The sequence below is a fragment of the Protopterus annectens genome, chromosome 8.part0 (genome assembly GCF_019279795.1).
Source record: "Protopterus annectens isolate FY-2018-M chromosome 8.part0, PAN1.0, whole genome shotgun sequence".
NCBI classification, from domain to species: Eukaryota; Metazoa; Chordata; order Ceratodontiformes; family Protopteridae; genus Protopterus; species Protopterus annectens.
In genome coordinates, this window is record NC_056741.1 from 725,420,440 (window position 1) to 725,433,692 (window position 13,253).

At 42.3% G+C, this 13,253-nt stretch overlaps 1 protein-coding gene across 4 annotated transcripts in view; it reads left to right on the forward strand.

The window, feature by feature from the left end:
- HCFC1 (host cell factor C1) overlaps positions 1-13,253 on the forward strand; it is a 3,865,385-nt gene that overhangs the window by 2,912,179 nt on the left and 939,953 nt on the right. For all 4 annotated transcript variants that reach the window (XM_044080175.1, XM_044080172.1, XM_044080173.1 and 1 more), the window contains exon 19: positions 6,874-7,348. In XM_044080175.1, coding sequence (XP_043936110.1) covers positions 6,874-7,348 — 475 coding nt within the window. The remainder of the gene's footprint in view (positions 1-6,873; positions 7,349-13,253) is intronic.

The following is a 13,253-nucleotide window of genomic DNA, read 5'->3' on the forward strand; positions in this document are numbered from 1 at the left end:
TATCTACAGGTGCCAAAATTCAAGATGCTCACATTACAGCAGCTTCTTCCCATGCTGGGCAAGGAATCTTGGCTGGTAACATTGGACCTCAAGGAGGCATACTTGCATGTCCCTATCAGACAAGATTGCAGAAGATACCTCAGATTTCTTGCAGGTTCAACCCATTACCAATTCTCTGCATTGCCCTTTGGCTTATCTACTGCGCCCAGAGTGTTTACGAAATGCCTGGCATCAGTAATCGCCTTCTGCAGACTACAAGGGATACAAATCTACCCATATCTGGACGACTGCCTGATCCAAGCAATCAGCAAGGACATACTACTGCAGCACCTGGCGTTTGTAATAAAACTGTTGAACTTCCTGGGATACACAGTCAACAGAAAGAAATCAAAACTAATACCCTCTCAACAAATAATTTTCCTGGGTGCCAGATTGGATACAACCACCCAGATGGGCCTACCTCACGCCAGACAAGCAAGGGCAACTGTCTCAATACTTCAGAAAAATGGCAACTTACACCAGGCTAACTGCAAGGAAAATCCTGCAGGCTCTGGGATTCATGGCATCTTGCATCCTACTAATCCCATGTGCAAAGCTGCATATGAGGAAACTTCAATGGTACCTGAAAAACTTATGGTCTCAACACAGCCACAGCTTGGAAACAATTATCCCACTCATTCCATGCCTTCAAAGGGAATTTTTGTGGTGGACTCAAGCTTGCCAAAGAAACACAGGTCTTCCTTTCTGTGTACCTCAAGCAACTCAAATCATCACAACAGATGCCTCAGACTACGCCTGGGGAGCATACATGACAGATCAGTGCATTCAGGGAAAATGGACCCGAAAAGAGAAGCACCTTCACATCAACCAAAAGGAAATGCTAGCCGTTCAAAAGGCTATTATGACCTTCAAAGACCTACTGCATCCAGGCCAGCTATTGATAAGGACAGATAATACCACAGTAATGTGGTACATAAACAAACGGGGGAACTCATTCATACCCCCTGTGCAGGCAAGCCATGACCCTATGGAACACAGCACTGGAATTGCAAATTCAACTGCAGGCACAATTCCTGCCAGGGAAGGAAAAAACACTGGCAGACAACCTAAGCAGAAATATGACAGATCCACACGAATGGAAGTTGCATCCTCAACTTTTCACAAAGATAACTCAGGCATGGGGACAGCCAGACATAGATCTCTTTGCTACCCACAGAAATTGCCAGTTGAAAAAATTTTGTTCAAGGACCTATCATCCACAGGCCTGGAAGTGGACGCACTTTCCTTCAATTGGGCAACATTGACAGTCTATGCCTTCCCGCCTCTTCCTCTGCTGCCCAAAGTTCTATTAAAAGCCAGAGCAGAGAGGCCGAAAATGATTCTCATCGCTCCAGACTGGCCAAGACAACACTGGTATCCGCTCCTGAGGAGCCTGACACATTCCCCACCATGGATCCTACCTCTAGTCCCTCTTCTGTTGTCCCAGCACAACTACAAAACCCTACACAGCCATCTCAAAACTCTAAATCTAGCTGCATGGAGAATTCCTTGATTTCCCAACAGTTTCTCCTCTCCAGGGAGGTGCAGGATGTCATCTTGGAGGCCAGAAGACCTTCTACTAGAAAGGCTTACTCCGCCAAATGGAAACGATTTTGTGCCTGGAATCAAGAAAAGGGACAGAATCCTTGGTTAATAAATATACCTCAAATTTTACAGTACCTAGCTGAGATGTTAAACAATGGACTTTCCTTCTCCTCCATCAAGATCCACGCTTCAGCCATTTCTGCACAATACAACACAGATCCTCCATTATTCTCTCACCCTCTCTTAAGGCAGTTCCTCAGAGGGGCAAAGAATTTAAAACCCCCAAGGAAACCACCAGTCCCTGCTTGGGACCTCAACTACGTATTGGAAAAGCTGACCCTTCCTCCCTTCGAGCCAGCTTCTTCAACAGAGTTACAGTACTTGTCATGGAAAACAGCCTTTCTTCTGGCTATCACCTCAGCACGCAGGGTTTCGGAGCTACAGGCCCTCATGGCTGTGCAACCATTCATCATTTTCCATCAGGACAGAGTTTCCTTACGAACCAATCCTACCTTTATGCCAAAGGTAGTATCCAGTGTAGCTTTGAATCAGACTATCCACTTACCTACCTTTTATCCTAATCCACAAAACAAAGGGGAAAGACTACTACATTCCTTGGACATTCACAGACAACTTTGTTACTACTTGGGCAGAACAAAGCCGTTCAGGAAATCTGAGCAACTCTTTGTGTCCTATGCTGTAGGAGCTCAGGGAAAGGCTATTTCCTAACAGACAATTTCAAAATGGATAGCCCACTGCATACGCTTTTGTTACTCATTTCATGGAAAAACTGTGCCTGCATGCATCAGATCCCACTCCACCAGAGCCACAGCTACCTCTGCAGCCTTCCTCAGGGGGGTCCCTACCAAGGACATTTTGGAAGCAGCCACCTGGAGTTCAGTGCACACTTTCTCCAAGCACTATCACCTCCCACTATACTCAAAATCTAGAGCGGGCTTTGCCACAGCAGTCCTGCAGGGCATCCTAGCCCCTCCTAGTTCCACTTAGTGCCTACCACCCTTACTTAGCTTTGGGATTCTACCCATCTGTTATGACTGCAGCTGTATGCACGATGAACATAGTACAGTTTTGTACCTACCATAAATGTAGATGTTCGAGTGCTCATACCGCTGCAGTCCAGGTTTCCCTCCCTCCATCCCCTCTTAGGACAGGCCTTATGACAAACACTTTTCATATAATTTTTTGGGGTATTCTTTTATGGTGTATTTGCTTGCAACTACTGTTTTTGATTTATCAACATTGCATCTTTGCATAACATTATGTTTGCCTTTTTTTCTGGGGGCACCTGACATCTGGGGAAAGAAAAACTGAAGAAAATGGCGTCGGCTGCCTCTTTTATACCCCTGCCGCACTGACGTCAGGGAAGAAGCGACAACAACCGACGCCGGACCTAGACTTTGGAATTCGGCCGACCGAGGACCCGCCTGACGGCAGGATAACCCATCTATTATGACTGCAGCTGTTTGAGCACTCGAACATCTACATTTATGGTAGGTACAAAACTGTACTGTTCTGAGACTTCTAGGTTACATGGCAGCTACCATTACCATGCTGTCCCTAGCAAGAATGCACATGAGTAAACTTCAGTGGTACTTCCGGTCGGTGTGGACCCAGCACTCCCTCCCTCTAGAGTTCAGGATCCCCTTGCTTACATCAGGAACTGAGATGGTGGGTGGCTGAAGTAGACCAGAACCCAGGACTCCCTCTGCAAACACCCTGTCCTTCCCAGACCATGTACACAGATGCTGCAGACCTGGGCTGGGGAGCAGTTCTGGGGAAAAGGAAAGTGCAAGGTTTGTGGACAGATGGACACAAACGAGATGACATAAATGTCAAAGAAATGAGAGCCGTCCTCATTGCTCTGCAGGCCTTCTTGCCCCACCTAGAGCAGGGCCCTTTAAAGATATTCACAGACAACAGCACAGTCCTGTGGTATTTCAACAAGCAATGAGGGCCCAAATCTTGCCTTCTGTGCAGACTTGCTCTGCGTGCATGGGAACTGGCTGCCTCTCAGGGGATCACCCTTCAGGCAGCCCACATTCCATCCCTGCACAACTCCCAGGCAGATTACCTAAGCAGAACCATCTCAAACAACTACGAGTGGATGCTGTAAAGACATGTTTTCCTGAATATGGTCCACAGGTGGGGTATTCCACAAATAGACCTCTTCACCTCGTCCATAAACAGGCAACTTCCTTGCTACTGCACCAGGACACCAGACCTCAAGGCATTAGCAACCTGGAAGGGGAAATTCCTATATGCATCCCCCCCTTCCCATTGATACAAAGGGTCCTGCTGAAAATTCAGCAGGACTCGCCCAAATTCTTGCTGGTGACTCCCTACTGGCCAATCAACACTGGTTCCCTCTTCTTCTTCACGTGTCCAAGGGCAATCACCACAAGTTACCCCCTTTAGTGGACCTGCTCACACAGCACAAGGGGACTCGGATACACCCACAGTGGCAAGGTGGGAGGTTGGCATAATGGTTAAGGTGTTTACCTTACAAACAAACCCATGCACCGCACACTGTGGCTGATAGGATTCTGATCCCCTTCAAACACCTATATAACGAGGATGTGTTCACTGTCCTGCTGAAGGCCAGGAAACCCAACACAAGGAAATCCTGTCTCTCAAAATGGAAAAGGTTTTCTCTCTGGTGTCACAAGAGACTGTTGGACCCGCTGGAAAGCAATATGCCTCTCATCCTGTCATACCTGCGTGAACTCATGCAGAGACATGGTTGTCTTACTCATTTCTGAAGGCGCACTTGTCTGTTATCTCTGCCTGTCTACCCCTGGATCCACCCCTTGCACCCATACTCCCCTCCAAACTTTTCCTCAAAGGTGTATTACACTTAAGACCACCCAGAAAACAGTCTCCCCCTCCTTGGGACCAATACTGTGTTCTAGAAAAATTCACTCTAGCCCCTTTTGAGCCAGCATACAAGGCCACCTTAAAATTTTGCACATGGGAAAACTGTATTGCTGATAGCTCTGACTTCCAGCAGAAGAGTTTCAGAATTGCAAGCTGTTATGGCTACACCACCTTTCCTAATCTTCCAGCTGGACAGTGTGACCCTCGGGACAAGCCCATCATTCATTCCCAAAGTAGTGAATGACCTATCCTTGAACCAGCCCATCCACCTGCCCACCTTCTTCCCTAACCCACAGGGGGATAGTGTGAGAGTGCTACATTCCCTAGACCTCCACAGACTACTTGGGTATTATCTACATGAAACCAAACCCTTTAGGAAATCCGACCAGCTGTTTGTCTCCTTCCACCCCATGGCCTTGGGGAAAGCTCTGAACAAGCAGACCATTTTGGTGTGGATCACCCAGGCCGTTTCCTTCTGCTACCTGCCCTTGCAGGGCAGTGTCAAGGCCCACTCCACCAGAGGAATTGCCTCTTCTGAAGCCTTTTTTAAAGGGCTAGACACCAACTCCATACTTGAGGCAGCCACTTGGTCCTCAGTACACACCTTCACCAAACACTACAGACTGGACCATATCTCCAGCGCCAGGGCTATCTTACACAGATTCCTGGAAATTTCATCTAGGCCACCTCCCATTCCTCAGTGAGCTTTGGCACTCATCCACAAGTAGAATACTGCAACATTGGGAATAGAAAGACATAGGAAAGTTGTATAAAATCTTACCATAACCATAGATGTCCTTTTCTTCCATGTTGCAGTTTTCCTTCAAACCCACCTTCCCCACTTGTATGGCTGCACTTGCTCTCCTGGGCGGTACTGGACAGGCTATGTCCTTACAGGACTGGCTCTGACTGGGGGTTTTACTAGGTTCTGATGGCTGGTGCATGCAGACATCACTTTTAAGGCCCACGTTCCAGAAGCCACGTCAGAAGTCCATACCAAGAGGGACTGAAAATCTTTAGAAACCTGGCCGGACGAACTGGAGAGAAAGTAGGGTTAAACCCACAAGTAGAATACAGTGACATGGATAGAAGGACAGCTATGGTTATGGTAAGATTTTACATACATTTCCTTTCTCCCATAGTCCATCAAGACATGTTAATTCTCCACATAGGGATGAACAAAGCTTGCCACTGGCACTATTTGTTTATATTACTGTGGTGATTTTCTCCCTGGGCCTCTGCAGAAAAGGGCTTACTCAAACATTCAGACTTTCCCAGTAAACAAAAGCAAGAATAAATAAAATCAATGTCAGGTGCTAAATGCCATTAGATTGTAGCAGTGTATATTTTGTGAAGTGAAGTAAGTTGTCTCTGCGGTCTACAACATTATATTAGTACCCGTAAAGATAACACTGTTTTATAAAGGATTTGGTAAGATTGTCCTTTTGATTAACATTTTGTTAGAATGACCTTCAAAGTTTCCCCCATATTAAATACAGTTGTCAATCACTTCAGTGAGGTCATAGCTTCCTGAACAGTGTTGCTTATTCAGCTAGTCAAAATACAGTGCCACTCATTTGCACTCTTTCTTAAAAGATACCTGATTCATTTAGTGAGGGCACAGTGTTTGAACAGTAAGGATATTAAAGGGGTTGACAACCTGTGCTAAACAAATATGTTTAAAGAAGCCAAAGACCAGCAGCGACCAGACAAAAGTGCAAATACAACTAAAATAAAAAAAAGCACCAATAAAAAAGCACAAGGAGAACACTGGAATGATAGTTTATTTATTTAACTTTCATTCCATTGTTCTCATTGTGCTTTTTATTGGTGCTGTTTTTTGGTTTAAATATGCTTAAAGAGCTGACCCTCTTCTGAGTGTTATGTTTCTTAAAAATGGGGGTTGATCTGTTCCTTTTTTTCCAAGACTGTAAAAGAGACTCCTGTTCAAGATTCTGTTTTGGAGAAAATAGTGGGGAATGCATACATGCACAAATGCAGGCAGCCTTAAGCTGTCTTTAAACATTGGTACAAGGATAAGATAGATGTGTAGTATGATGTTTCCCTCACCTTTGACATAAACTCCCTGTTGTAATGAACTACTGACAGTTGTCCTAAGTGTTTAAAGTACCTGTGTCAGATAAGAGGGCACACCTTAGATTCCATCTTAAGGTAGCAGTTATGCTTTATGAAGGCTACTGGATTAAGTTTGCTACATATCCTGTGAACAAACACTGAAACAGTCTAGATTGCAAAATGTAGTGAAATCTGTTTCCTTGACTGTCCTGACTTAAAGGCAGTTATTTCTTGACTAGTTACTTCTACGTGCTTGATTTACTGTGCATAGTTAAGCATGCATGCTCTCTCTCTAATGCTTTTGTTTTGCATTTTCAGATAATTTCCTCAATAAGTGATGGTTCTTCCACTGATGTTGCAGAATCAGAGTCTGCAGCTACAGTGTCTAGCTCTGAGCAGTCAGAAACACCTCTGTCCAGTACAGACGCCCTACATACATCTGAGGAAATGCCGTCTGAGACGGAAGCCCAACACCAGCAATCACAGCAGCTCATGGAGAGTGTGGGAGAGCAAGCAGAAGCAGTACAACTTCCTGGAGACCTCCCAGCTGCCATGGAGGCTGAAATGAGTCAGGAAGCAGCAAGCATTGTTCATGCTGGAGTGGAACAATTATCACTGCCTCAAGAACTGATGGCTGAGGGTCAGCAGGGAACTCTCATGGTAACAGGCTTGACCCCTGAAGAACTAGCAGTCACTGCAGCAGCAGAAGCAGCAGCTCAGGCAGCTGCTACTGAAGAGGCTCAAGCACTGGCCATCCAAGCAGTGCTTCAGGCTGCACAGCAGGCTGTGATGGGTGTGTATTTGTTTACTTTTGTTTTTATGTAGTATCTTGGTAGTTTCTCAGTATTCTTTGGCCAAAAAAAGCTAATGGTGAGGCATATAGTATAGCATGTCTCTTGGCACATTGAAGTAGTAAATTCTTCACTGTTGTGGAGCAAAACAATTTCAGCACTAGTTGCCCACGTGAAAGGTTTGCAGATCTGTCATATTGTAATGTTTGGCAATTGAACGAAATAGCCATCCCATTCTCTGATTTCAAATATTTAAGGTATAAAGAATTCAGTAATTTCTCTAGCCCTGCTTTCTTCTTACCATGCTTTCTTAGTTAAATAAGCGTTTGTATAAGTTCAGTACAAACTTCTGCTTTTACCTCATTTAGTTTGCCATAGTATTGTGTTTACTGTTTTAAAGCATGCTTTCAGTATGAATGCATTTCTTTATTTTCATGTGCCTAAATAACATTGTTGAGTTTGTGTTAAGATTAATGTTATGAGTAGTTAGTGTCATTGCAGCTTTTGCTATTTTTATTTCTTTTCTTAGTGTGGCATTCTGTCTTACAAACAGATAATGCAAGCTTTCGGTCTGGTTTTACTTAGTGTATTAAGTAACAGTATTTTGCTTTCAGATTAGCAGTGGTAAGAAACTTCATGAATACTCTACTTAATTTTTTCCTTCAGCCTGCTCTTACAGATGTTTGATTTTGGCCACATCCATTCCACGAGCATTCCTTTCATCCCTAGTGTTTGCACTATGAAGACATTAGCCACTTTGTGTTTCAGACAGTTTAAACTCTTCTGGAAGGTGATGGCATCAGGTTTATCAGACATACAGAGCATGCTGTCCAGCCCAGAGTGCAAGAGTGCAGCAGTAAATTTTGATTGGTTGTGGATTATACATTTATTTTGCTCAGTTTAGTTTACAGTGTAGTTGAACTTGTCCAATGAATATTTTTGGCATATAACCTGTACACAGGGCAGAAAACATTGTAAAATGATTGGCATTTGACTGTCTGAAAGTGTGCTATATGAATTGTAGAATTTAAGGAGAAGATTTTGCAAAAAATTAGTGCATATAGGCTTTACATAAAGTAGACTTTTAAATACTGCAGGTCTGAGTAGTATTTTTTTCTCTGACATGCACTCCCACCCCTGATGGTAGCCCAGGCCGTTCCCACTGGTTTCCGTGCTTGGCTGTTACCGTAATCCACAGTTGCTGTTTTCTTTATATGCAAGCTGTGAGCCTTTATTGTTTGCACCCCCCCCCCCCCTCCAAGTCCTTGGAAAGTTGACCTAACAGTAACTCTATACTGGGCCTGAGGTGCAAGGGATCCAGGTGGAAGTAGCAAGCATGTAGCATCTGAGCCGTCATTTTTGTTGTGACCAATCAGTTGTTCTAGCTGTGGAGACGACTAGTACAATGACATCTGGCCGTCATCACAGCCCCCTTCAGTGAACAAGATTCCATGCAAGGCCCTTGGTCTGTAACAGGTGTCACCTATGCATTAAGTTTCCCTTCATCCTGTCCTCTTGGCCAACTGTAAACTGGGAGCCTGAGTTTGTCTCAGAACCCCATATCCCATCAACCTTCAATCTGGTACCCTGCCTCTGTGTCATTGGCATGGTTTAGAACTTAATAGTACTTGATGTCCTTCTGTTCCAATATTGCAGTATTCATTAGTGTGGGATTTTCCGTTTCAGGTGATCTGACGTCCGCTCTTGTGCAAAAGCTTTTGCCTGGCTGTTGTAGGTGCGTGGGACGTCACACGTAGGGCCTTAATCCAGGGACCTTAAATGTGACGTCTGCATGCACAGACCTCAGAAGTTTTCAGCTGCAGGTGACGTCACTTCAGTCGTTCTGCTCCTACTGACAATTACTTCGAAAAGAAGTACCCCATTGGGGTTTTTGTTTTCCATTAACATTGCTTGTGCTTGGTTTGCTGTAGTTTCTTGGCCGATGTCAGCTAAAAAAGGCAAATGTAATTGCGGCTGTCAGATACCGCACAAAGATACCCACGATAAGTGCTTATTTCGTCTAGGTAGGGAACACGACCATACGTCGTATTCCATTTGTCAGTCCTTCGTGCCCAAGACTCTTCACAGTCATTTGGCCGCATTAAAATGTTATTTCGAGAACCAGTGTCTGAAACACCTAGCCCTTAGGATGGGACCCTGAGTCAGTTGCCCATCCCGAACCTCCTAGGAAGAAGGCCAAGGTTTTCAGGCCTATTCCTACTGCCACTCTGCTGTCTGGCTTCCCACCAGCTTCTGATATAGGGGCCGAAGAACGCCCGATTTCTCAGTCAGCTTCGGCGTTTCCCGTTGAGGAAGCCATTTCTGCAGCCATGGAAAGCACGTCTGTGGAGACTATTCATATGTCTGCCCCAACCAGCGTCAAGGGGGAACCTCTTGTTGAGTACTTTCCTACTGCAGGCCAGGCTTCAGTTCCAAGGCCGTCCCCGAAACCTACGCCTTCCAAGAAAAGAGAAGAAGACAAAACATGTCACTCCATCTGAAGCACAGCCAGATTGGCAGTCTTTTACAAACTCTCTTATGCAGGTCTTTATGGCCCTTTGGCCCACAGGCCCTGCTTTTTCCACCATCCCTGTGCTCAGCCCTCACCCAGCCTCTACCTCTTCTCCCCAACATCCCAACTACTCAAGAGGGAGAACAGCAATATCATTCCTCCTCAGAGGAATCAGTCTCATGTGTCTCAAATTGCTTCCCCTGTTGACTACTATTCCTCGGTTGAAGACACTATTGAAGGGGACACCCCACCTGAAGATTTAACTTTTGGGGAAACTGTAACTAAAATGAAGGGGTGCCAGAAAACGTTCGAACTACGTCCCAGCAGTTTATTGAAGCAATGGTGAAGACAAAGCAGATAAAACACAAATTCTACTGTTAACGCTTTTTAAAAAACAGAAATCAACATGCGTTTTCGTCCTTGTATATAGGACTTCATCAGACAACACTTAAATTAATTAGTACGTTTATATACTGAAAGAAATCAGTCTACTTATATAAATTATCCATTCACCTTACTTAATTATTTAAAACTTCCTATCACATTTAAGTATCTCATGAATATTAATGCCTTTCAGGGAAATGCGTAAAACCAACAAATACATGAAATGTTTACTCACATTTACACTTATCAAAAACTATCTTAAAACATACTTATAAATAGTTTAATATATAAAAAAATACAATAATTAATTCATACATTCATTAATAAATAATCATATAAATATATATTTATTTAAAAAAATATTTAAAAATATATATATATTATTAAAACGAACTTCCTAAAAGTATTTTATTCACTTTGTGTGTATATAAATAATAAGTGGTATATTTAATGAAATAATGCCCTCTAGTGTCAATTTTAAACATTACATTGATTTTATCTATAACTTGTTAGCTCTTATTTTTAATAGGGGTGTTATGGTAAGGAAATCATTTAAACCAGGTTTAGTATTGGAATCCAAATAAACCTGCCACCATAATTCTTTCGATTCTAAAATTTCCTCCCATAATCCACCCCTAATGTCTGGCAAAATTTGATCAAGTACAAAAAATTGGAACCTATATTCAGGACATGTGGTTGTGTGTTTATATAAGGCATTTGTACTCTTCGCTTTCAGTATGTCATAATTGTGCTCATAAATTCTTCTTTTCAAGCAACGTTCCGTTTTACCTATGTAAAACGACTGACATTTCTGACAAATAGCCACATAAACAATACCCTTACTTTCACAGTTATAATGATTTCTACTTTTTTAGCCATTTGTCTCTACTTTCTATCTGTATTACTTGTTACTTGAAAACGCATGTTGATTTCTGTTTTTTAAAAAGCGTTAACAGTAGAATTTGTGTTTTATCTGCTTTGTCTTCACCATTGTTTCAATAAACTGCTGGGACGTAGTTCGAACGTTTTCTGGCACTGTTTTTTCATTTATTCGTTTTTTCGAGTGCTGGTACCTGGTTTGGAGATTATTTGTGTACGGAAGGGATAGCGTTCGGAACCGAGCTCAGGCAGGATGTCCGGTGAAGCGCAGGAGGAAGGAGGACAGGCCAGGAGGCTTATAGGGCAACTTACCGAATTAATTGACTTGCTAACACCTTTATGTGCAAGTTTTATCAGCGGAAGCAAGCATTTCGTGGACCGAGTAGAAGGAGCCGTTGAATCGGAGGAACCTAAGGGGAAAAGGAAGAGGGAGCTTATCGGCGACAATAAGGGAGCCGGCGACCTCCAAGTTGGTACTTTGTTCAACCCCAATGACACCCCAGGCTGCTTACTTGATAGATCCACGGAAGAGGAATTGACTAACACTTTTAGCAAAGATTTGGGTGCTAAACCCAAAAGAAAAGCGAAGCCAAATACAGGCTTACAAGGTACTGTTGCCCCTAATAACAATAGTTTACATAAAAAAACGACTTCCGAATGGCTTCAAAGAGACTTTCAATTTGACAATTTTATTAGCAATGAAGAAGTTATTTATGATGATGAATCTTATAGTATGAAATTTGGTAGATTTAACAGTTCATTAACCAAATATAGAATACTCAGTATTGAAAATGCCTATTTAAGGGAATGCTTAAAAAGGGAGATAGTCCCTAAGGGTTTAAGGGTATACAGATACCCTAATAATGTGCAGATTGGCTCCCATTTTCACAAATGTTTATTAGATGTGTTTAATAAATGTGGTTTAGAGGTTATTCAATTAATTATTAATGAAAATGAAAGTAAGCAAATGGAGTTGAAAAGTGAAATTGAGTTATTAGATACTTGTATCACAACAGATTTGTTGCATGAAATTAAAGAGGAAAAGGATAAGTATCTCCAAATAAGGAATGAAATAGATAAAAAATGTGAAGAAGTGATACAGCGTAAATTGTTAAAATTAAATAGAGATGTAAAGGAGTATGAAAATCACACTAATTACCCTAAACCAGTATATCAGGGAAATAGGGTAAAAAATTTAGAAGTAAATGGAACAACAATGGTAACAACTCAGTTTTTGATTATAATAAAGGGACTGGAATGGATGATGGATGGTATGGTGAAGGTTATGATGTGGAATTCCCACCCTTAGGTGAAAGGGGAAATGAGTATGAAAATAATTCCCATTATGGTGGAAATTTTCAGAACCGGGGGGGGAGAAGAGGGAGGGGAAGATACATGTAGATGCCCCGACCTTAGAACATACACATACAGACCCAAATAGGGAAATAATAATACAGGATGAAGTGAAATATACCTATAATAATTTTACTATTTACAATTTCAGCAGCCTTATTTTGAATCCTAACCATTTTTCTTTATTTAGTAAAGGGTTGAAATTCATACCTAATAAGAGAAGTGATGACACTCGTACCATCCTAGATGTTAAGTTATTTACGAGAAAAATTAACTTGGAAGTCATGGCTAATAGGGCTGGTATCAAAAGAGAAGGAATAAATGAAGGTGTTTTAAAGAGAAAGTCAATTTTTAACCCCCCTTTGTTCCCTCAGATTAAGAATTTTGAGAATTTAATGATCAGCTCAGTTAGAAAACATTCTAATAAAGGTTGGGTTCATTATAACTTGAACAAAGAAGAGATGGAGGTCCTAAATAATTTAAGCAGTAACACCTCACTTAGAATAATGAAGCCAGACAAGGGTGGGGGTATTGTCATTATGGACAAAATATTATATGAAGGAAAGTTAAATTCTATTTTGAGTGATAATTATAAGTATGGTGAGGTATCCCTGAATGAAATTAATATAGGCTATCAAAAAATTGATATAATCTTACAAAATTTGGTGTTAGAGAAGGTTATTGATGAAACAACTTATAGATTTTTGGAGGTCAAGAAACCCAAGATAGCCTATATTTTTGGGATACCAAAAATCCATAAAGATATGACAAACCCCCCC